The sequence below is a fragment of the Eleutherodactylus coqui genome, chromosome 9 (genome assembly GCF_035609145.1).
Source record: "Eleutherodactylus coqui strain aEleCoq1 chromosome 9, aEleCoq1.hap1, whole genome shotgun sequence".
NCBI classification, from domain to species: domain Eukaryota; kingdom Metazoa; phylum Chordata; class Amphibia; order Anura; family Eleutherodactylidae; genus Eleutherodactylus; species Eleutherodactylus coqui.
Genome location: NC_089845.1, coordinates 84,064,448 through 84,090,620, shown reverse-complemented (window position 1 = coordinate 84,090,620; position 26,173 = coordinate 84,064,448). Strand labels below are relative to the sequence as shown.

Here is a 26,173-nt window from a genome sequence, read left to right as displayed (position 1 = left end):
CTGGCAGAACTAAGGGGCTGTATGCAATAACAGGCCACCTGCTGTTATCTGCATACACTACAAAGCGGCTCATTTACATGCAAACAAAGCTAATAATCTGCTAATGGACATTAGTGTCTATTAGCAGCTTATGCAAAATGATCGCTCAAACTCATTTTCCCTATCTTTTGAACAAATTTTGAGAGATCGTCTTTGCGTGTAAATGGGGCTTAAGACGTTGTATGTGGAGTCTGACCTGAGGCGATTATAGCTTGAGGGATCACTGTACCCAAATAAGCACTAAACAAAAGTCATAGCAGGTGATTGACGAAAGTAAATGCCCCGTTTGTTTTTGTTGAAAAGAAGCCCTCCATAGCTGATACCTATCCTTGTGCTGGAGGATTATGTTCTCTCGCCTCACTCTCTACCCAACTCCTTTGTCTAAATCATTTCCACAAGTCTTTTGCCAGACCTGTGATTTTCTTTGAATAAAGGATATGGTTTCTTCTTTACTGTATGTGAATAGGGACTAGTTTTTACAAGTTCCTTGGAAGAAAACAGGCTGAGCAAGCTTAATCATGTAGATAAAGGTCTTGTGTGAGCAGGAGGAGGAGGTGGGGGGGTTACAGCATTGGTGTGAATGTTTTAGCATAAAATCTCATATCCAGTGCTTATTGCAGTTGAATTGGGCAAAGGACAAAAAAAGTTAGTAAGATCCTACAAGTATTCCTCATGTGAGAACTGAACAAAGCCCCTTCCACACCCACACGACCTAGCAAGACATGAGAGCAAGGGAGTGTGCAGAGCCCAGCGTGCGGTGGGATTCCAGAAGCCTGATTACATGGGAAAAGTTCTGTATAAAGTCTGCAACCTCGAAGGGAGGATTTCTGTAGCAACATGGTGATAAGGATTAAACCTCTATCTGGTCTCAAACTCCTACATAGCTACACTTTTAGTCACTATCTCTAGCAATTACTATCAGCAGATTCAGGCTTTCTTCATGGCTATATTATCCAGGATACCTTTATAAACTACATTCTCAGAACAGCAGAGAGGTGTATGCAGAAATAGTCATATTGAGTTCCATATTCCAGCCATATTGTTTTCACTAAAGCAGATTGCAAGGAAACCCCTTCGGGGATGATCTAGTACAGCTTCATTTTGCTGAGAATTAGTTCTGTTTTTGACAAGAAAACCACCAGTCAGTAAATACGACCATTAAGAAGTTCAATGGATGCTGAAACGGCTAAAAGTGAAAAACGCAACCACCATAGTCTGGCCGTATTGCACTTTCTTTCTACGCTGCTTCCGTAGTGATAATATAAATGTTAGGCCGGGTTCACACGAGTAATTTCACTACTTATTATGCGCCTGATGTACGTACGCGTGGTACACGGTGAATGGACTTAATGAAAGAACGTTCATTTTCATTGATCCATTTACACTTGGGAACATTCATTGCATGTAATATACGCACAAAAAAGAGCGCAGCATTTTCTATTTTGCCGCATATTGCGCATGATGGAGCCCTGTTGTTCTCTATGTGCGTTTAATCAATGCTGTACACGCTCAATTACACTGTATGTTCATATCAGCCGTTGCGAAGAGACAGCGGTAAATTAAGAAAAAAAAAAACACAGAAAGACCTTAAGGTGTATGCAAACTTTCATAAGGGAAACATTCCCAAAATCCTCAATGTTTTCCTTTTTTTTTTTCCCTGAGCTGGGTTCTGTTCACACAACTAATGAAAGCAATGCATGCTGCCTAAGGCCTCCTGTCCACGGGCGATATGTCACTGCGTTATCCACAAACGGAGAATCATGGCTATCCTCCGCTCGCAGGATTCAATTCACGGCATGCTGCGATTTGCCGCCATTCTCCGCGGTGAGCTTATCTATCAGATGGGCTCATCGCGAAGACCTGTCAGTTCTCCCCCCTGTGGCAGAATATCGCTAGCGATATTCCGTCACGACCATGGACAGGCAGCCTAAGGGCTTATTCACACAGGCGTGTTTGTGCACTCAGTACGCAGAGATTAGAACCATTTGTTTTCCGTGAGTTTATTCGCTGTGTTCTTTTCCTTTTTTTTTTTTTTTGTGCGCACATTTTGCTCGTGCAGAAAAAAAAAGCGACATGTTCTATTTTTGTGCGTCTCTGGAGATGCACATGCACATATGTACGCGCAAAACACACTGCATACCCGCAAATACCGGAACCTAGTTTGTCTTAATAGCTATTTAAAGTATGGGGGGAATGATTCCCCTGCCCATGTCAATGCGCGGTGCACACAGTATTTGCACAGGCATGCACGCAAAAAAGGATCCTTCACTGCGCAAATACATTGTGCAAGAGAGGGCATTTTTGCACTTGTGTGACAGAACCCTAATTCTGCTACTGTCTGAAAAACTGTCTTATTACATATTGAGTCCATACATAGCTCTTAAAAATGACTGCTAAACAAAGGCTAAGCTAAAAGCTCATGGGTCCAGGTGTAAAAGTTCAACTTACATAGCCGCGCTGTTTCTCTGCGTGGCTACTGGCCATGCCCACCCCTCAACCCCTCAGAAAAAAAATACTGTATATCTAATATAACACCTTAGCCTGATATGGTGGTGTTTATCATCAAAACAACTCTGCCCTCATGTGTTTGCATTATGTAACTACACGCTCTGCCTCACACTCACTCATCATCACCATAGCATCTAGGTAATTTAATGTAAACATTAACATGACTGTTCCTTGTCTGGGATACGAAGACCATTTTCTGTCTTGGGGTGCTTTTACACAGAACGATTTACATCGCTGGATTATTAAAATTTAAACGATAATCACCTAGTGTAAACACGGCCAGCGATGAACAATAGTTCACTTATAATTCATCATTCATTTCATGCAAGCATGAAAACCATCGTTGGCTCATTCACTAATCGTTGAGTTTAAACACAAATCATTCAGTTGTTCTCAGTCACTGGTTCAGTGAACTGAGCAGCTGAATGATCCTGATAAATTCATTCATTTTTTTTTTTTTTTTTTTTAAATCTGTGTGTCTAAACTGAATGAGCAAACGGTGACATAATTTGCTCATTCTCTCGACCTCCGTTTAGTAGGTTTTTATTCTAAGGCTCCTGAATGTTTCCAATGGCATAAACCCATGTGCACGTGACGGAAGTTGACTTGCATTCTATGCGAATTCGTGGCAAGTTGGCGCCCCATTCATTTGAATGGTGACGTTACTTCTTCAGGTGGATTTTGTGGTGTTTGTAAGTGCGTGTTCGTGCGAGGAATCCCAGGCTCAGCCCCAGACTCCTGCTGTGGATTATATGGCAGATGAGATGATGTCATGTGTACATGACCTACGGGTTCATGCACACGCCAGGGACCTGTTTACAGAGCGTGTTCAGAGCCCTGCAGGCGGTGTTAGGCTCCGTGTGCGCAGAGGTATTCTGCTAGAACCAATACATACAGACTGGTGACATTACACTCCTGTAATAACCCTTTATGTCTCTGCAGCCATATGCACAAGGCCTTACTTATAACACGTGTGCTGACATGTACATGAATAATGCATGGGGAAAGACCTATGTAATCTAGCGGGTGAGATTTTAGGTGCTTTTACACGGAGTGATTGTTTGAATTTGAACCATAATCGTTCAATGTAAATGTGTCAGACGATCGAAAGCTAAATGATAATATGTTCGTTTGTCGTTCATCATTCAATTCATGCAAGTATGAATGTCATCATTGGTTCATCCGCTGATCTTTCAGTTTAATTACTGATCATTCGGTTGTTCGAGAACGAGCAAACGTTATATCTGCTTGTATAAATGGGCTGCACAAGTAAACAAGCGAACTCTGTCACTATCCGCTCATGCGAGCATTCCGTGTAAAAGGCTCCTTCATACGGATGTGCACTCCTCAATGCAGCGCATTTGCGCTATGAATGAGGTTGATTTGCGTACGTGTTTGCAGCTTGTGCTGTTCTTTGCTACGCACGCAGGGCCTATTCATACGCACGCACAGCATAGGCCCCACCTGATTTAAAAGGCTATTTAGCCTAATAAGGTCCAGATGGTTTTTTCCCCTGTGGTTCTGCCCTATTTTTTGCACATTCTCTTGCGCAAAAAAAACAGAAAACGTGTACGAACCCATTAATATCAGTGGGTTCTATTCTCTCTGCATTGCGTGTGCAAATATGTGCACAAATACTCCTGTGTGAAGGATCCCTAATAGAGATGAGCGAGCATACTCGATAAGGCAAACTACTTGAGCGAGTAGTGCCTTAGCCGAGTATCTGCCCGCTCGTCTCAAAAGATTAGGGTGCCAGCAGCGGTGGGGGAGAGCAGGGAGGAACGGAGGGGAGATCTCTCTCTCTCCCTCTCTCCCCCCTGCTCCCCGCCGCAACTCACCTGTCACCCGCGCCGGCAGCCGAATCTTTAGAGACGAGCTGGCAGGTATTCGAATAAGGCACTACTCGCTCGAGTAATTTGCCTTATCGAGTATGCTCGCTCATCTCTAATCCCTAATGCTGGGTTTACATGAGACAACTGGCAGCTAAACGACTGCACTGACGTCACCGCTACGTTGTTGGCGCTCGTGCAGAGCCGTTAGACATGCAGATCACCGCTGACTTCTCGCTCAACGTTTCTATGCAGCAAGAATCCAGCAATGATTTTTATCGTGGTTGAAAGTAAGCAACAATCGAAAAGTAAACGGTTTCTCATTTAGACGTAACAATTATCGCGCCTTTTTATTAATTTGAACCAATTTTGCTTGATAATCGTCTGTCAGTGGCCCCTAAGTCAGATATTTATTTTGCTTTGTTTTGAAGACTTAAAAAAAATCATGAACTCTAAATCCAAGTTAATGCCTGGCGACTAGAATGTGTCCCTATTTCTTTGTTTCCAATTTGTGACTTATTTCTTTTTTTTTCAGAATTTTCGCACTCTGCTTAATTCACGGTTTGCTCTTTTTTTGTATGCAGGTCCTGCTTGGTTTTGGACACTGCCTCCATTTAGAGGTAAGGAACCAACTTTGGCAGTCTGTTTTGGGGGAGTTGAAATGATCTTTTATGTGGCAGGCATATGCGCTCACAGGATAGATTTACGAGCGCTGTGCATAAGCCGTTTGCCATATATAAAAGGGCATCATAGGGGACCATAGTACTAATAGGACTCCCAAGTACCTTCATTATCTTAAGTAAATAATGTCAACATTTTCAAATCTCTTGTTGTGCATCATTTTAGTGCTCCTCTGTTTTATAAAACAAACTACTGGCGCCCCCTGCTGTCGGAATATGTTTAGTGCTTTTATAAAATGTATGTTTTGTCTCCAGAACTTCAATTCCTTCACAATATGTAGTTCATTTGCAATAAATAGATTTTGAGCATCTTCTAAATTAATTGGCATGCCTTTGCTTCTCTTGTTCAATTAAAGATCTTGACGCAAAACAGAAAACCGGGTGATCGAGCGGCTCAATTAGTGAGGCATAAACGAGAATGGATCATCCCACCAGTTTCAATATATGAAGGACAGGACAACTCTCATAAAAATCCTATTGCAAGAGTAAGTACAGACTGTTGCACTGTGTTCCACATAGATGTGGGGTTTAAAAACAAAAAGAATAGTGGAAATTCCATACACTTTAGGGCGGCTTCACACGAGGGTCTGTGTGAATAGTCTCACCTCATCACCATGTATTTGTGCGTGAATGAGTTTGTGCAGGTTGATTTTCGCGTATGTCTGCATATAGTTTTGTATTTTTGCATATATAGGGCCAGTTCATGTGAGCATCACACCCCTTCCGGAGAGTAAAGGCTATTTAGCCTAATGAGGACCAGAAGTGTTTTGTTTTTGTTTGGGGGGGGGGGGGATTATTTGCACATCCCCCATTGACTTCTAACTGGGTCTTTGCTGTGTAATTCGCAGAAAGATAGGGCTGGTCCTACCTTTTTTTTTTTTTGTGCACACAAAACGCGCTTATGAGAATGAACCCATTGAAATCAATGGTTTCTCTTCCCTGTGTTCTGCGCACGTATGTTTTACACACGCAAATACGGTTGTGTGAAGAAGCCCTTATATAGATTCATCGGAGCTATAAAAGTGTCTGAATGCAATCGAAAATGTCCATACTCCATGATTTATTTACCATATTGTCCTTCCCAGATACAATCGGACAGCAAACTGCATGGAGACCGCATAATTCACTATTCAATCACTGGACAAGGCGTTACTGAACCTCCACTAGGTATATTTGTCATAAATGAGTTTACCGGTGATCTGAATGTGACTGGAATCGTGGACCGAGAAGAAACCCCAATGTTCTTTGTAAGTTGAGCACCAAACAGCATAGATTTCTTTGAATTGATACAATGCCACAAATGTCTTTCCATTGAAAGCAAAAGTTCACACAGTATGAAGTTTCCCACTTTTTTTGGGTGGGGGGGAGGGGGGAGGTGTAATAGCTGCAGCATAACCAGTTCCAAAAGAGTAATAGAAGTCTTACTAGGGAATTGCTGACAATTCCATTCTGTATTACACAGGCCAAAATGAATTTCCATCTAGGGCCCTTTTTTTTTTTTAATAGTCATTCAGATTCTCACGGGAATCGTAACCACAGTTGTTCAATGACCGAACGATAAACTATTCGTCGTTTACTTTCTGCAGGCATAAAAATCAAATGATGATCGGATTGTGATAACAGGCAGTCATTCAACTATGAATGACTGCCTGTTTACTGTGAATGAAGGTGGGCGGCTGGAAGCGATCTCTTGCCTCCTCCGTTTAGTGAGCGATCCTCGCTCCAGTGTGCATAGGAGCAATTATCACTGGGGCGACTGCTGGGAGCTGAAGCCCCCGGGATTCGTCCCATGTTAAGGTGCTTAGAATCTTGCCAAGTAATGTTCTATATCTTAATCTGTTTCAGTTAAAAGGCTATGCCCGAGACCAAAACAATGTGAACGTTGAGCAACCCATAGACCTCCGAGTCAGAGTTCTTGACATCAATGATAACGCTCCTGTCTTTACCCAAGAAATCTTTGATGCAGCAATAGAAGAGTTGAGCGCAACAAGTAAGTCCGTCGGCTTATTCACATATATGTCTACTATTAAGATTTGGTTAAATTACCTGTCTTATTTTATACATAATTGTTCTATACTGCAGTGAAAGCATAGAAAAGAGTAAATAAAAGGTTGTGTAAATGTGACTTAAAACCCATTTAGACACAACCATTGTCGCTCAAAATTTGCTCCAAAGCCATCTGTTGAGTGATAATCGTTGTGTGTAACTGCACTGACATCGAGCAGCTTTCGTTAAGCCGTCACTCATCGTTGTCTTTCAGCGTGCTGAAAGACAACGACGAGCCTTATCAGGGATTTACAGCGGGATACAGCTGATACTATTGTCTGCTGTATCCTGCTCCCTGATGACAGGCTGGGTATGAAGAACAGAGTGGTCCAGCTCTGTTCTCCAACCCTGGCATGGAGCGCTCGGCTGTATAGCAGCCCAGCGCTCCGAGCAGAGAACAGCTAGATGCAGAAGACAAGTGGGGACACCCCGCATGTCTTTTGCATCCTCCGCTCAGGGCGCTCAGCTGTATAACAGCCAGGCACTCAGAGCGGGAACAGCTGGATGCAGAAGAGAAGCGGGAACACCCCGCTTGTCCTCTGAATCCTCTGCTCGGAGCGCTCAGCTGTATAACAGCCGGGCGCTCCAAGCGGGGAACAGCTGGATGCAGAAGACAAGCGGCCTCAACATTTGATCGATCATCTTGCACTGTAAATGAGACGACGGTTATCAAAAGACCTCTTTTGAGCGATAATCATTGTGTCTTACACTTCACGTTACACATGCTAATCTCTTAACATAGCTTTGTGTTAGGAATTCATCCGAGGGATCTGGCCTGTAACTTTGCCAAAGAACTTGGTTTTTAAAGGCACATAATGATACCGGTCCAATTTTTAGAACCAGAATGTGTGTTTGGGGATAATGGGGTGTGCAGACAGCATTTTTATGGCCTCCAGCACACTTGCATTTTTTTTTCCATATCTGTGTTGAATCGATGTAAAAAAAAACAAAAAAAAATCTGATTCCACACAGACAGCATGCGAACCATATTATTCAATGTGACGACACACCACAACTTTTGGTTTGTTTTTTTTACACACATGGGTTGCTTGAAAAAACCCATGGCATGCACTATTTTGATCCAACTTACAGATGGGGCTCGCCCATTCAAGCTTATGGGAATAGAACAAAAAAATAGATAGCACTCGGATGCCGTGTGTGTGATGGGTCATCTCTTTTTTTCTGCATATCTTCATAAAGAAAAAAAATATGGCTTGTTTTGCTCGTGGTTTTTTTTTTTTTTGACACTGGCATGAAAAACAGATAGCAAACAGAAGAAAACCTGTACACGTACGGAGGTCACACAGAACGGCACAGGAATGGGAAAAAATCAGTTTTTTTGTGGATGCAATGGTCACAATTTTTAATACGAGTGTGCTGCTAGTCTAAGGGGTGGTCTCACGGACGGATCCTAGTTGCGAAAACCGCGATCGCCATCCGTGCAGAGGATCTGCAGCATACGGAGGCACTGAAAGGCATGAGTTTTCAATCTTTCCTTAACAGTCGTGATACGAAATGTGAGCAGAAAAAAAATCACCATATCCTCTATTTTGCTTCGGACGACCTCCATTGAAGTCAATGAAGATGACAGACCTGCAGCCCTTATGCAATTAATATTGCGTATGGGTTGCGGGTATCTGCATCATTGCTTAACGACAGCACGGGAAATACAAACGATAGAAAAAAACTTGTACTGCACATGATGGCCGGCAAGCTGCCACAGTAATCCACAATACAGATAAATCAGGTACGCAGGGTGACTGCCGGGCTCGCAGAAGCGAGCCCACTACGGTCCCGCATACAGAATTCGACCCGTACGTGTGAGCCCAGCCTAAAGCTCTTTATGAGTCAAATGTAAGCGCCAATACACACACACACACACACACACACACACACACACACACACACACGCATTTTACCCATTTGTGTGCTGTTTTTAATTTACAGCTCCATTAAAGTAAATTGGACTGTTTACATGGGCATTGCCCATGTAACAAAAAAAGAAAAAAGAAAACGCGGCAGATGTTGCACATATTTGCACTGCATTTTTTTGTGCATATTGCTAGACAACAATTTTTAAAAAAGCTTTTTTTTTTAATTTAATTTTTATGCATGTGAAATATGGATGACACACAGATGGCTTACAAACGTAAAAAAACACATGCAACACGAACATACTCATACAGTGACAATGAGCCTTTAACCCTTTCCAATCCACTGTCTGACCTCTGAATACATAATAATTTAAGGCTGTACAGCTCCGATGTTGGAAGACGTCCGTCGGGGTTCTCTTACTGTATATTGCCAGCCTCTCTACTGTCGGAGCCTATCCAACATGTCACCTCATGCAGTACTGGCTTTACCCAGCAGATAGCGCAGTTGTATAACGGCAGAAAAAGAGTAAGGCCCCCTAGGAAAACCAGGATACAAATTGGATTGGAAAGGGTTAAGGCTGAGCAGCCTGCAATTTTATAATTATTGCTTTCCAGAACCAGTGTTTGATTTCTTTTCAATACTGTATTGATTAGCGCTATTTTATAATAACTTTTAGAGGAGCAGATGATCTTTACACTACCTGCATAATATTAGATGGTGATTAAAGGGGTTGTCCCGCGATAGCAAGTGGGGTTATGCACTTCTGTATGGCCATATTAATGCACTTTGTAATATACATTGTGCATTAATTATGAGCCATACAGAAGTTATTCACTTACCTGCTCCGTTGCTGGCGTCCCCGTCGCCATGGTGCCGTCTAGTTTCAGCGTCTAATCGCCGGATTAGACGCGCTTGCGCAGATGGGTCTTTTACCTTCGGCTCCCTCCGGCAGCCAATCAGGAGGCTGGAATCGGCACATGTGACGGCAGTGGAGCTACGCGATGGTGCATACAAGGGGGCGGAGCCAGAACGCCGCTGCTGCCGGAGGGAGCCGAAGGTAAAAGACCCATCTGCGCAAGCGCATCTAATCCGGCGATTAGACGCTGAAACTAGACGGCACCATGGCGACGGGGACGCCAGCAACGGAGCAGGTAAGTGAATAACTTCTGTATGGCTCATATTTAATGCACGATGTATATTACAAAGTGCATTAATATGGCCATACAGAAGTGCATAACCCCACTTGCTATCGCGGGACAACCCCTTTAAGGTTTGCTACTGAATGTATGTTAGTTTATAGGAATTTTACCAACATGTTACCAATGAAACTTAATGTGGGTATTGATATATGTATATGTACCTAATCCTATAGGTAAAGGTGGATATACAGTTAGGGCCAGAAATATTTGGACAGTGACACAAGTTTTGTTATTTTAGCTGTTTACAAAAACATGTTCAGAAATACAATTATATATATATAATATGGGCTGAAAGTGCACACTCCCAGCTGCAATATGAGAGTTTCCACATCCAAATCGGAGAAAGGGTTTAGGAATCATACCTCTGTAATGCATAGCCTCCTCTTTTTCAAGGGACCAAAAGTAATTGGACAATGGACTCTAAGGGCAGCAATTAACTCAGAAGGCGTCTCCCTCGTTAACCTGTAATCAATTAAGTAGTTAAAAGGTCTGGGGTTGATTCCAGGTGTGTGGGTTTGCATTTGGAAGCTGTTGCTGTGACCAGACAACATGCAGTCAAAGGAACTCTCAATTGAGGTGAAGCAGAACATCCTGAGGCTGAAAAAAAAGAAAAAATCCATCAGAGAGATAGCAGACATGCTTGGAGTAGCAAAATCAACAGTCGGGTACATTCTGAGAAAAAAGGAATTCACTGGTGAGCTTGGGAACTCAAAAAGGCCTGGGCGTCCACGGAAGACAACAGTGGTGGATGATCGCCGCATACTTTCTTTGGTGAAGAAGAACCCGTTCACAACATCAACTGAAGTCCAGAACACTCTCAGGGAAGTAGGTGTATCTGTCTCTAAGTCAACAGTAAAGAGAAGACTCCATGAAAGTAAATACAAAGGGTTCACATCTAGATGCAAACCATTCATCAATTCCAAAAATAGACAGGCCAGAGTTAAATTTGCCGAACAACACCTCAAGAAGCCAGTCCAGTTCTGGAAAAGTATTCTATGGACAGATGAGACAAAGATCAACCTGTACCAGAATGATGGGAAGAAAAAAGTTTGGAGAAGAAAGGGAACGGCACATGATCCAAGGCACACCACATCCTCTGTAAAACATGGTGGAGGCAACGTGATGGCATGGGCATGCATGGCTTTCAATGGCACTGGGTCACTTGTGTTTATTGATGACATAACAGCAGACAAGAGTAGCCGGATGAATTCTGAAGTGTACCGGGATATACTTTCAGCCCAGATTCAGCCAAATGCTGCAAAGTTGATCGGACGGCGCTTCACAGTACAGATGGACAATGACCCCAAGCATACAGCCAAAGCTACCCAGGAGTTCATGAGTGCAAAAAAGTGGAACATTCTGCAATGGCCAAGTCAATCACCAGATCTTAACCCAATTGAGCATGCATTTCACTTGCTCAAATCCAGACCTCAGACGGAAAGACCCACAAACAAGCAAGACCTGAAGGCTGCGGCTGTAAAGGCCTGGCAAAGCATTAAGAAGGAGGAAACCCAGCGTTTGGTGATGTCCATGGGTTCCAGACTTAAGGCAGTGATTGCCTCCAAAGGATTCGCAACAAAATATTGAAAAAAAAATATTTTGTTTGGGTTATGTTTATTTGTCCAATTACTTTTGAGCTCCTAAAATGTGGAGTGTTTGTAAAGAAATGTGTACAATTCCTACATTTTCTATCAGATATTTTTGTTCAACCCTTTAAATTAAACGTTACAATCTGCACTTGAATTCTGTTGTAGAGGCTTCATTTCAAATCCAATGCGGTGGCATGCAGAGCCCAACTCGCGAAAATTGTGTTACTGTCCAAATATTTCTGGCCCTAACTGTATAATTAATGGAAAAATGACACCTCAGGTGAAAAGTTATGTTTATAAATTAAGAAACCTACTAAAATCTCACTGCAAACACATTTTGCTTTACCTTTACACAGATAAACTTATTATGATCCTAAATGCCACTGATGCAGATGAAGCCAATACCGCAAATTCTCAACTCATCTACAGAATTCTATCTCAAGAACCCAGGTCCTCTCATTTCTCTCTGACTAAAAATGAAATTCGCACGACTACAACCGCACTGGACAGAGAGGTAATAACCGTTTATGTAGTATTGTTGTTGCATTCGATTATCATGTATGAATACATAGGAACTTCCAGGCCGAATTCAGATGGCCAAGTGCAAGTTACACTCAAGATCCTTGGATGCAACTTGCATCTGACAAGCCACGGACACACATCCATGGACAAAGACATACTTGGATCGAAACGTTGCAGCATATTTTACTGATTGAGACAATAAAGCTACTTCTTTTATGCCAATGAAGATTTGATTGAGTTCCTGAGTGCTGTTCCTCACCTATATTTTACTGCACCATTGGAGGTTTGTGAGTCAAATCCTATTTGGAGCGCGCACTACTCTACTCTACCCCACCTCACTGTGAAGCAGCTTGTCCTACTCCCAGTGCTCAGTAGCAGCACCAAGGTCTGCTGGGTAGAATGGGCCCAGACCGAGCATAAAGTCGTCACTCGGCTTCCTCCATCCTCTCCACACAGACCAATTTATGTAGAGTCTGTGTGACTGACTGACTCAGACTAACCAACAGCTACTACCTTGCATGCTTGCAAACACATATATAAAGCATAGTCACATGACTCACAAAACGATACATTTTGTAGACAAGACAGGACATACCAGACATTAATCCTTTTAGTCCTGCAGCCATCCAACCAACATAAATCAAATGTATACCACAAACAAGACATTGACACCAGACAGACATACAACATAGTGGGGCCCCACTAACACTGGGCCACTATACATGTCTTACACTCATCCGTCAATTGGACCAGAATAGGACATGCTGTGAGTTTTTTCACATGAACAATCATGAAAAAACACTTTTATATAAATAGTCTAATTGACTATAATGGGTCTGAGTTCTGTCCGTGAAAACCACGGAAAGCACTTGGTTTAGAAAATCTGCCGTCTGAATGGCCCCTTAGTGTTGCAGATTATTTATGAGACTGTCTCATTTATTTGAATGGGGCTTGTAGGTATCCATGTGCCTGTTGCTGAAACAACCCAATTTAGATGACTTTAGTGCTCATGTCCACGGGGAAAATCGGGCCCGCTACGGAATCTGCAGCGGGTCCCTCCTGCCCCGCGGACATGAGCGCTGAAAATACAAATAAATGACAATAAACTCACCTCCCATCCGCTCCGTTTCTTCTCTTCGCGGCGGCGTCATCTTCTCTCGTCGCGGCCGGATCTTCATTCTTCGGCTCGGCGGATGTGCACGATGACGTCGGTGACGTGCCCCGCGCATGCGCCGGGCCGAAGCAAAATGATCCGGCCGCGGCTGAGAGAGGATGGCGCGGCGCCGAAGAGAAGAACCGGAGCGGGTAAGTAAAATGTGATTTTTGTGTCCCGCGGATCCGGACGGCTTCCATAAGCTTCAATAGAAGCCCGCGGGAGCCGTCCCCACGGGAGACCCGCATGAAAATGGAGCATGGTCCAGATTTTTTCATGCTCCATTTTTTTTAAAATCACTTTTATTGACGATCCGCCGGTATTTATCTACCCGCGGGTGGTCAATGCATCCTTATGGGGTGCGGATCCGCGCGCGGGAGAAGAGTTAAAATCCGCTGCGGATTTTAATTCTTCTTTTCCCCGTGGACATGAGCCCTTAGTAGATCTTCAGTCACAAAAATTTCTGCAGCATATCTGCCGTATGTGAATTCAGGCAAGAAACAGATCTGCCTCAAAATCAGTAGAATCATGAAGTCTTTCATTATGATAACCTAAAAGGGGTATCTATACCTGACAAAACAGTGCTGGGATCCATTTGTACCCTGGACTGTAACAAGGGGATATCCTCTATGTCTAAAGGAAAGAAGGTTTCTACATCGACATAGAAAGGGGATTCTTTACTGTAAGAGCAGTGAGACTATGGAACTCTCTGCCAGAGGTTGTGGTGATGGCAAAATTGCTAAAAGAGTTTAACCCATTAAGGAGCAAGCACTGTAAATATACAGCATTTGGTCCTGAGCTTTAATCTCAGCGGATAGTAAAAATACGGTGGGGAATTAAAGCTCCTGCTTCTGCAATCAGGCAGAAGCAGGTTGGGTTGTCAGCTATTTAGTCACAGCTGAGAACCCAAAGGAGAAGAAAGAAGTGGTTTTTAACCACTTCTGCCTTCTCCTTTCCTGAGTACACAGCGCTCAATGAGCGCTATGTACTAAGAAGTGGAAGTGTTTCTTCTAAGCGAGCCGGCGGTCATGTGACTTCCAGGATTCCCTGGCACAGCAGAGCTGTAGGGTTGTAGCGAACCCTGATTAGCTCTGCCAGTGACTATTTTTTTCCTTGTAACTAGGGCTCCTATGGATACCACAGCTACAGTGAAAAAGTGTCAAATAAAAAAAACAAATATAAATGTTCCCTTAGAGGTCTTGGTTGACGTCATCGAGGACATAGATGGTAAAAAAAAAAAATTACAAACTGAAGTAAGAAATTTACAGAGTAAAAAAGGGGTTAAGAGGGGTCTGGACGTCTTTCTTAAGCGCAGCCACTGTTAACACTGTAAAACGCCTCCAATGATTTCAATGGGCTTCTCGGATAAGCATTCAAATGCAACATTTCTAACACTGCGATTTTCTAACGCAGCCTGCTCTATTTTAGTGCATTTCAGCACTTTTGAATGCACCTCATCACCCATTGAAATGATGGGGTGCGTTAAACGCTGTTGAATGTATTTGAAATGTTGCCTGAAGCCACTCTCACACATGCGTTCACAAACCACTGCAACATTTTACCGCGATTTGGAGAGGCGGTTTTGAATGCATGTCACAGCATTTTTTAACGCACCCCATCACTGTGATCAGTGATGAGGTGCATTACAAAACACAAGAAAATAGGGCAGACAGTGCTCGAAAATCACAGCATCAGAAACGCCACGTTTGAGCGCTGGTCTGTGAGGCCTCATTGAAATCAAGGGAGCCATTGAACCGCGGTTGGCGCGGCACTCCGGACGCTGCTCAAGTCGTGGTAAAAAGCGTCCAGTGTGAGAGTGAGCTGAAGAGTAAGCTGAGCTAGATGGACATGTTTGCTATAAACTAGATCCAGGACCCGGGTACACAGTTACCAATACTGCTGTACCTGAAAGCAGTTTGACCATATCCGTTCTAGATCAAGTGTTATATCTGGAATCTGAATAATAATGTGTAATGATCATTAACTTTAACTCTTCACTTAACTACTGAAGATGAAATGCCCCATCACAAGCCATGGAAATAGAATTCTATGACCAAATCTTGCTCCCTTCCTCTACCCCTTGCTCTGTTTTCATGGGTTCTATGAGAGAAGTGATTACTCTACGCAACACAGAATGATATCCCTATATTAGAAGGAAGTGCTAACCTTTCATCCACTTTTATGAAGAACACTATGATGTCTCTAAAGTACAGATGGAAATGCCACTATTCTTATGATCACATGAATGCCGATCACCACTGACAACTGTTGTGAAAATTTTAATTTTTGTTGAAATTTTCTCTTACACTTTTAATATAGTCTGAGATGGAATTGTGACACATTTTCTTCTTCTATTTAGACACAAAGCAGCTACATCCTTTTGGTGGAAGTGCGAGATCGAGGAGGTGATGATCGCTCACAAGGCCTATCCACAACTGCTTCTGTTAGAATTAAAGTAACGGATGTAAATGACAACATTCCTATACTTGAGCGCGAAGAGGTATAGTAAGCGAAACACTGGCTGACTCAATGTCCTTGCTATGACATGGCCAACAAACATCTAGTGTGTTCATGTATAAGATATAACGTAACTTAAAGGGGTTATCCAGTAAAGTACTGATGGCCTGTCTGCAGGTTAGACCACCAATGGTAGATTGGGGGTGGTCTGACACCTGGGACCCCCTCTGATCAGCTGTTTGCCAACATGGCATGCTTGTGCACTAAACTGATTTCTGCAGGAAGCAAACAGATCCATTCCCATTACAGTGGCCAGGCTCAGTATTACAGGTCATTCACTTCAGTTGGAGCTTTGCATGTAATACCAAGTTTGGCCACTGCAGTGAAAACGGAGCTGTCTGCTTCGAGCATAAATTAGCTTGTGCACAAGCGCATTGGCTTGGCTGCCAAGTAATCATCAGAACTTCCCACTGGTAGACTCTTGACAATCTACTATTGATAGTTGATCCTAAAGATAGACAATCAATAGTTTACCTCTTTTATTCAGTCTGTTTAAGGCCTTAGTCACACGGGCGTTTTTTCGCGCGATTTGCGGATCGCATGACCGGGGCCGAAAAAAATCGCCCGAAAAATCTGCTCCTAGCCGCGTTTCATTAGAAACGGGCTGGAGCTGTCCAGCGCGTTGAATTCAGTGGAGCCGACAATACAGCCGGCTCTATTGAAAGCAATGCGCTGCGGGCGAGCGCAGGATGAATTGTCGGGAAGGGCTTAAATATATAAGCCCTTCCCTGCAATTCATCCAGAAAAGTGTAAAAATAAAAAAAATCTATATACTCACCTTGTCCCGGCAGACGGAGTTCAGAGCTGCCGGCCTGCAGTGGGTGTGAAGGGGGTGTGAGTCAGACTTGCCCCTGATTGGCTGAAGGGTGTGTGAGTCAGCCTTGCCTCTGATTGGCTCAGCGCTGAGCCAATTAGGGGCAAGTCTGACTCACACCCACTGCAGGCCGGCCGCTCTGAACTCCATCTGCCGGGACAAGGTGAGTATATGTATATTATATATATATATATATATATATATATATATATATATATATATATATATATATATATATATATATATATATATATATATATATATATATATATATATATATTAATATATATTAATATATATATATATAATTTTTTTTTACACATTTCTGGATGAATTGCAGGGAAGGGCTTATATATTTAAGCCCTTCCCGACAATTCACCCCGCGCACGCCGGCAGCCCATCGCTTTCAATGGAGTCGGCTGTATTGCTGGCTCCATTGAATTCAATGGGCAAACAGCGTTCTTCTCTGCCACAGCTGTTACAGCTGTGGCAGAGAAGAATGATTTGTCTTCTATATGTTCTCAATGGGGTCGGCGCTGCTGCCGCCGGCCCCATTGAGCGCATATAGAGAAGAGAACAGGAATCGCAGAGCGCAGATAGGTGCGATCTGCGATTTCTGTTCTATAATTTATCGGACGAGCGCATAAAAAGCGCTCATGTGTCCGATACCATTGCAAAGCAATGGTGTTATAAAATCGCCGGACGCATGCGCAAATCGCGCGAAAAAACACCCGTCTGACTCAGGCCTAATCCAGTATCGTGTGCAGTTGCATACACCCAGACTATGTATTTGCTATAAACGCTAAATGTGCACTGCAAACATGGTGTAAATGAACCTAAGGTACCTCTAATACGGGACGGAATATTCCACAACAGCATTGTGGAATATGTTGTCACTGAATTCTGCACCAAAATTTGCACGTTAGCAGTGCAAATTTTGGGGCTCAATATTCCACAACACTGATGCGAAATCTTCTGCTATGTGTTAAAGGTCCCTAAGGCCCCCTGTCCACAGGTGTGATATTGCCGGCCAATCACGCAGTCTGAAGCGTTGCTATGGAAAGCGCCGGCCCCCTGTCCATGAGCGGAGAATCATTGCGATTGTCCGCTCGCGGCCAGCAATTCGCAGCGTGCTGTGAATTGCCATAATTCTCTGCGGTTAGCCTATCTGTTAGACAGGCTGACAGCGGAGATCCATCTGCCGGCTCCTGCTCCCAGGCGGCAGCTCCAGCGGAGGAGATCCGCCGCGGATACCGCAACGCCCGTGGACAGGCAGCCTAAGAAGTGTTTTGTGTGCAGCCAGAAACGTTTAAACAAAAACAAAACTGGAGAAATTTTGTATATTTAGTTTTTCAAAATAAACCCTGTTTTTATCCTTTTGCTATTGGTCTAATCTGAAGTTTCTGGTCTGATTTATCTCATCTCTATTTCAGTACGAAGGAGCTATTGAGGAAAATGTTGCCAATGTTGAAATATTACGTATGACTGTGTTTGACGGTGACGAGGAATTCACCGATAACTGGTATGCGAACTTTACAATTGTGTCCGGCAATGAAGGCAACCACTTTACAATCATAACGGATAAGGAAACCAACGAAGGAGTTCTGATGATGGTGAAGGTAATGGGAACCATCAGAGTAAAACAGTTCTTAGTTATGTAGATTTACTGTATATGTATTACAAAGTTGCAGAACTTTTTATTGGTAAGGGGTTTTCCCATGAACAGTACTTACCACCCATCCACAGGATGGGTGATATGTGTCTGATTGCTATGCACTTCACTGCTGGGACCTGTAACGATTTTTAGAACTGAGGTCCATTGTCCCCTGTCACTAGTTTGAATAGAGCTATGAAAAGTGATATGGGAAAACGTGGGAAAACCCATTTAAGCTTTATTTACAGAAGTCTTGAAATCCTTTTAACATTGATGATCATAAATTTTACACATACACACCTACACACACCTAACTGATTGCTTTAAGGTCTATTTACATGGGACGAATGTCGGGCAAACGATGCCCGACACTCATCCCTGTGTTTCCTCGCTCCCGTGCTCCTCTCACAGAGCGGCCAGCAGGGGGGGCGGGGCAGTGCAGGAGATTTCTCTCCTCTCGCCGACCTGCCCCTCTCCATTGAGATACACAGCGCCCGTTCACTACTGAACGGCGGCTGTTTAAACTAAACGATGAGCTCATCGTTTATGCAGCACAAAAGATCAGCAGTGAGCTCATTGCTCAGGTTAAACAGCGGCCGTTCAGTAGTGAACAGCCGCTGTGTTATCTCAATGCAGCGGGGCGGGAGAGCGAGAGGAGAGAAATCTCCTACACTGCCCTGCCTCCCTGCTGGCCGCTCCATTGAGATAGTACTGAGCAGGAGCACGGGAGCAAGGAAACACAGGGATGAGTGTCCGGCATCGTTTGCCCGACAATCGTCCCGTGTAAATGGACCTTTAGACATTCACAAATCTACATTCTTAATTTGTCTACAATAGTCCTATTACTATTCTGGCATCTATAATTTTCTCCCCTGTAAAATATTAATGTTTTTCTAGGAAGCCGACTATGAAATGATGCAGAGTGCTGATTTGAAAGTCGTTGTTTCAAACCGAGCCGAGTACCACAGCTCAATTAGGCATCTGGTTAGTGGAGGAGGAGGAGGAGCTGGTGGAGGAGGTGGTGGCGGCGGAAAAGTTATCCCTATTAAAGTAAAGGTGAAGAATGTTCGTGAGGGTCCTGTATTTAAGCCCAAGATTAAAACCTTTTCGGTTTCTGAAGGAGGAAAATTTATAATAAATCAAGTCATTGGATCATATCAAGCATATGACTCGGACACTGGGAAAATTGCTGAACATATCAAGTACGTGCTCTTCTTCTTTTTTTTGTTAAACTCTTACAAATATACACATTTTCCATCTTTTGAAACCAAGTCAAAGCTAATAAAATACCTGCTTCAAACTTTGGTACAAAAGGCCAGTTTTAACTTCCTGCATAAACAGACCTTGATGGCAATTTAGCAGTTTTGGCAATTGTCAGACATTTTTTTGTATTTAGTGCCACAGTCAAACTGAATTCTACTACCCCCGATTTGTATCTTACTGTGCCATTCTAATAATGTCTACATACAGAGGCGTAACTTGAAGCTCCTGGGCCCCAATGCAAAACCTGTAACGGAGCCCCAACTATTAGGCTTTATTCATAGTACTGGGCTCCCTCTATGGAGAAGAGAGGCCTTATGGGTCCCCTAAGGCTCCTGGGCCCGGTTGCAACCGCATCCCCTATAGTTACGCCAGTGTCTACATACACTCATTGACAAAAAAAATGCATCAAGAAGAAGTTGTTGGAATGGAATGAAACTGTGTGAATATAATGATGATATATGTAGGTGAATACAATATTTGAGGGAAAGGATGTATATTGGGGAAAATTGAACAGTTCAAAGGAGACTCGAGTACCTTGTTGAACCTCCTTTAGCCTTGATACATGATAGCTATGGTCAGGCATGGAAGCATACAGGCTCCGTATGTTGTCCTGCAGCACTAAAATCCAAAGGAATGAGGAGTTGGAATTCTTTGCAAAAGAGTGCTCCCCTTTATTTTATTTGTGCCATATACAACAGGATCAATCAGGCAGAACGCGTTTTGAACCTTAACCCGGTTCTTGTTCACCTCATGTACAGAGAATGCAGATGTGTAGTATGGATTTTCTTTCTAAACTCCTGCTTTTCCCGCATCATCGCTTAGCAACGGTGCAGAATCCATGACCTTTCTGCAATGTTAATTGCGGACGGGCCGCGCATCGAACGGCTTCCGTTGACTTCAATGGAAGCAGTTCACGCAAAAATGGAGCATGCTATTGGTTTCCGCTCGTGTACAGGAAGAATCACTTTTCCTTAGCATGCTATGGGCGGTATTTGCTGCCGAATCAGGAGGCGGACGCCTGCTCCAGATTCTGCAATGCAAATCCGCCCGTGTGCAGGCGGCCTAAGACCCATTGTCTTATCAGACCACAACCGTAATCATTTACAGATCTGCGTGAGATATAACTACGTGCCAAGTTTTGAAGCAATCTGACACTTCTATCTGGCTGCATTTTTTTTGGCAATGAGTGTATATTTGCAATTCAGTATTTTGTTTGCAGTCTCTGAAATATATGAAATCCACGGCTGTATGACAAGTGTAAACCACTATTTCCGCTGCTCTTTGCATGCCATGTAAATGCAGCATTCCTCCCAAATACTATATATCACCAGAATGTAGCAATATATCCCCAAACTACATGTATACCATGCCATTGTGGATGAGATGAATTGCAGACAGCACCATGGAATCTAAAATATCCAAACGTAAAGGCCAACTCCGGTGAAAACACAGTAGAGACCTCAAACCTCTATGAAAGCTCTATTATGGCATGGCACTACAACGAAGCCACAATGCAGCCATGCGCATGAACCTAAGGCAGTCATGTCATGCAAGTTGTCACAAACCATTAACTTATGATATCATCCTGGAATTACTGATAGGGTGGTATAGGACAAGCTTGTATTATCTATTGTAAGCATTTGTCATTAGCAGAAGTTGAGCTTTGCAGAAATAGCGCCCCCTAGCTCATGAACTTTGTATGGTTTAGTGTGTTTTATGCATGTGGTTTACCTTCATTTATTTATTATTTTGTAACAGGTATGCAAAAGAATATGATGCAGATAACTGGTTTATGATTGATTCTACAACCGCTGAAATCAGACTTGTAAAAGTACCTGATCGGGAGTCCATATATGTAGTCAACGGAACCTACATAGCAAAAATCTTAGCTATTAGTGAAGGTAAGTGTCCTTTCCCGCACAACCATTTCTTTTCCCCCAGATCTAATGGGGCACATTTATTGCAGTGTTATTAGAGTTAAACAGATGAAAATTGCACCAAATTTATCAAAATGGTGCAGGCAACTATACATTTTGACACAATTTAGCTGAAAACCTGTTGTATACTTTCTCTCGCTTACACCACTTTACAACTGGCATACTTTAAAGGCACAATAAATTTGAGGCACATAATTTACATAGTGTAACTTTAAAGTGTCCCTCCTGTGATATTCTTCCCTCCCATCTTTTTTATTAAATTAAATTTATTAAATTAGATTTTTTTTAGTTATTTTAATACATACCCCATAATTTTTAAGCATATTCTTACCCCAACAATGCATTGAAACCTAATAACCTCCACTATCACCAGCTAAACATACTTCAACACATACAAGAAAAAAGAAAAAAACAGCCTTAAAGACTAACACTTCTCCACCTTCTCCCCCATAGCCCACTCTAAATCCCATAACCTTTTCTACAGTACCTCTATGCAATCAGCATTCAATATTAGCTATCCACTATACATAAAAACCCATCAACCCCCACCCACCTCTCCCAAATTTTGTCAAACTTTTTCAAATAACCTCCTTTTTAATTTTTCAAAAGATACAACCACTCTGATCTTTGCAATAAAATCTCCTATTGTCAGGGGCATGCAGGCTGAATCCAACGAGCATTAATCGACTTCCATGCCTGATATAGAGTTCTTTGAATTCCCAAAAGAGTGTGCCCATCAAGCCCTCATATACAAAATCTGTGATTAATACCAATATCAGCAAGATATACTTCGTTAATTATCTCTAGTACCATATTTTAAAATTGAGGTAATTTTACACAATCCCAGACCATGTGCATTAGATATGCACCATCCATATATTTCGGACAGTCTGAGTGTAATGTGATACCCATATTAAACAACTTTTAATGGAGTACGATAAACTTTATGCACTAAATATAACTGTGATACCCTTTGACTTTCGGATAGATATCATTGGTACCAATATGCAACACTAAAGCCCAGTTATCACCAGTAATTTGATCCGTCATTTTTAGAGATGAGCGAACGTGTTCTTAAAGAGTACTTACGCACCCGGACACCGGCTTTTCCGAGGACTTCAGTGTTCGCGCGTAAAGGTTCGGGGGGCGCCGGGGGCGGGGAGAGGCGCCCCCCACTCCCCGCCGCACCCCCCCCCCCCCGCGCTGCCACGGCGACCCCCGAACTTTTTTCGCCCGAGCACAGAATTCCTCGCAAAGTTCGGTGTTCGGGCGAAAAGGGGCGGGGCCGAACACGTTCGCTCATCTCTAGTCATTTTCCTATTTTTGTCCGTTGCCATCTCTGGAATTGTTGTAAATAATAGGAAACTGTCTATATAAATAAGACCTTACACCCTTTGTCACTCCAGAACACCCAATAAAATTCACCAAAGGGTGTTACCCGTAAGCATAGATACTGACTGAGCCCGAGCAACAAACGTGTGTCGTAATTGAGCTATGGGGGAACATTATGGAGCTCTCAATTATTAAAATCTCTGAATAAGCCCCCCAGAATGTACAGGTTCCAAAAAAATTAACCTCTCTCCTCCCACAGTTAAAACCCCTCCATCCTTAAAAAAGGCAATTTAAGATTCCTCCAAAGGGGAGAGTATATAGCAAAATTAATGTATTTGTAAAATCTGCTGAAGTATATTCCAAAATGTAATCATTAAAGTGACCGTAGAACATAATCCTGGGAAATCCACAACCCACTCTGCCTCCACTCACTGGCGATGATTGTTCCTGTGTAAAAGCATGGGAATGATCATTGCTGGGACGACTTGTCGGGCATCTGCGCTTTAACATTGAATAGAAACTTTAAGGCTCTGTTCACTTTTTTTTTTTTTTCTTTTTTAAATCTCTAGCCGCACACATTGAACATATCCATAGGTCCCCATGTACCAAGTATATGCCAAGAAAGTTTCCTTTTACGCTTTATTCCTTTTTTTTTTAACAATTGGAGTCAATGACAGACATCTGACCCTGTATGCCCATACAACAGTATACCAAGTAGGGAATACCCATGACATAAAACTCCATAGGAAGAATAAATGAGATATGAGCAGAGTTTAATTGTAGTTCTAAATTAGTAGCGGTGCTGTAAATGTATATAAATGCATATGGAACTTGTCATTTGTTTATATAGGGCTGATCCTTCTTAAAACCTTTATTTTACAAAAAAAGAAATTTCTTACAGATGTTCCAGCAAAAACCGCAACCGGAACCATAGCTATAGCCGTAGAAGACGCGAATGACAACTGTCCCATTCTAGTAAATCCGGTGCAGACCGTTTGTAATAATGTAGAGTTCATCAACTTGACAGCAATGGATTTAGACAGCGATCCCTATGCTGCTCCTCTGAAATTCCTGGTGGTAGATGAACCCCCTGGGAACACTAAGCTGTGGTCAATTGGAAAAACTGATGGTAAGAAACCCTTTTTTTTACCTATGTCTTTGTTTATTGACGGCAAAATATAAAGACCTGTGGGTATTATAATTGTGAGGAGTGTGGGAATTATGTCATTGTTATTAGCCATAGTTGTTGTCATTACCTCAGTGGTTCTTGGCCTTCTACAGTAAGATACACGGTAAGGAAATAAGTCCTAACTTAAAGGGGTATTCCGGTTAAGCCAAGTTACTGTCGAATGATTATCAAATATTATTAAAGTTTGCAGTGTGGTTCTACTTTGGATTTTGTATCTGTAGCTCTACAAGCTATTCCCTTCTCCGGGCACTTCAGAAGGGTTTATTTATCAGGCGCATATAAAAAGTGGCGACTACAGAAAATCTACCCCTTACACGTCATGGGAGTAATGGACAGGGAAGGTGATCACTAGACTGGTGCTTATCCCAGGGCTTCCCCCACTTGGGCATGCTCAAGAAAAGCTTCCAGATTAGAAAATTGCGGGATGAGGGTGATGGATGATGATGATCATCATCCGTTCAGTCACATCCGACCCTCGGTCACTCCATAGCTCAATGTTCTCTGTGCATTTCTGTCTTTCATGGCTTCTTTCAATTCCATTGACATGTTGGTGATGGGCTTGATTGTATCTAGTCATCTTGTTCTTTGTCATCCGGATCTTCTCTTTCCACTGAGTTAGCATGCATCACGTGTCCAAAAAAAATGAATAAAAATAAAAAATTATTTATATAGTCTACTATCTAAAATGGGTAATAATAATACAATAGAAGTGCACCAAAGTTCGTCATGATCTGGAAGTTTCATTCCTAAAGCCGAAGAACTGGGGATTGCAGACTTGGACCTTCCTCACACGTGCATTGCAGTAAGCATCACGTTTTACTGTAGTCTGCGGCTGCAGCGATGCTGCGGCCAACTATGGCTTTTAGCTCTTCTCATCATTGATGAGGAGCGCTAAACGCTCAAAAATAGAACAGACTGCTCAAAAATCGCGGTGCTGGAAAGTGAGCGGCTGTCTGAGCGGTCCCTTTAAAAACAATAGGAGCGTTATACCGTGATTAGCGTGGTGCTGAAAACGCCGCGCTAATCATGGTCAACAACCGTCGGTGGAAGGGAAGCCCTATTATTGGATGTTCTATATCAGGCTGGAAGCTTAGAATCTCCACATTGCTGTGTCTTCTGCTTATTTTATTCCCATTGATGTTAATACTACAAGTGTCTCCACTAAGACCAGTCACTGGCTGGGGCCATGTCGGACTCTTCAGACCAGCAGACCTTCTCTTATGTTTCTGACCTCTCATTCGTATGGTTTCCAGACATCCGCTCTGTGTATATATTCTAATCTCTTTACATGTTACATTTCTTTTCATCCTAGATGTTAGTGCACAACTGATTCCAAAAGATCTGTGGGAGGGGCCACATCGCGTTCAAATACTAATAACTGATAACAAAGGATTAAGTTGCCCAGAAAAACAAGTCCTGAAACTGAGGGTTTGCACTTGCAGTAATGGAGATTTTGCATGCAAAGAAATGAGGAGTGACAGTGCTGTCGGCCTAGGAGGTGGTGCGATTGCTCTCATGATTCTTGCTTGTCTGCTGTTATTATGTAAGTACACAATGATGGCCTTGCTTTTTTTTCTTTTGCGATGGCGGTAGTGTGGTATGTGAAATAATTGCAATGAACTTGAAAGCAAAGTTTACTTGGGTGAATTTAATTAAAAGTTATTTTAAATTGTTACATAGTGGGAAAAAATGTTTATCCAGATTAATAAACAGGACTTAGTATTTCCATCTCGCCATTTATGACCTATCCACGAGGTATACCATAGATGCTTGGTAGACTCTAGTCTAACTTTTTTGGGATCCCGCCTATCGTGAATGAGGGATGCAGTGACCCACATATGTCAATTCCCTGACACTGCATTGTATGTGTGTGTAGCCTCCTCAATCAAAGTCTGAGGGTTACAGAAGCAAGCAGAGAATGGGGGGTTAGTGGACTCCCTGATCACAAAATAGATACAGGGCCTAGAGGAGGGCCCATGACATATCAGGCATTTATGGCACATCCTGTGGATATGCTATAAATGCCT

The 26,173-nt window shown here is 42.8% G+C and overlaps 1 protein-coding gene across 1 annotated transcript in view; it reads left to right on the top strand.

Annotated features, from left to right (window-relative positions):
- Positions 1-26,173, top strand: part of DSG2 (desmoglein 2) — a 46,123-nt gene that overhangs the window by 11,888 nt on the left and 8,062 nt on the right. Inside the window, exons 3-13 of the mRNA XM_066579642.1 lie at positions 4,961-4,996; positions 5,413-5,541; positions 6,142-6,303; positions 6,902-7,046; positions 12,122-12,279; positions 15,800-15,940; positions 18,205-18,390; positions 19,323-19,627; positions 21,447-21,589; positions 23,859-24,086; positions 25,459-25,689. Of these exons, the coding sequence (XP_066435739.1) occupies positions 4,961-4,996; positions 5,413-5,541; positions 6,142-6,303; positions 6,902-7,046; positions 12,122-12,279; positions 15,800-15,940; positions 18,205-18,390; positions 19,323-19,627; positions 21,447-21,589; positions 23,859-24,086; positions 25,459-25,689 (1,864 nt within the window). The remainder of the gene's footprint in view (positions 1-4,960; positions 4,997-5,412; positions 5,542-6,141; positions 6,304-6,901; positions 7,047-12,121; positions 12,280-15,799; positions 15,941-18,204; positions 18,391-19,322; positions 19,628-21,446; positions 21,590-23,858; positions 24,087-25,458; positions 25,690-26,173) is intronic.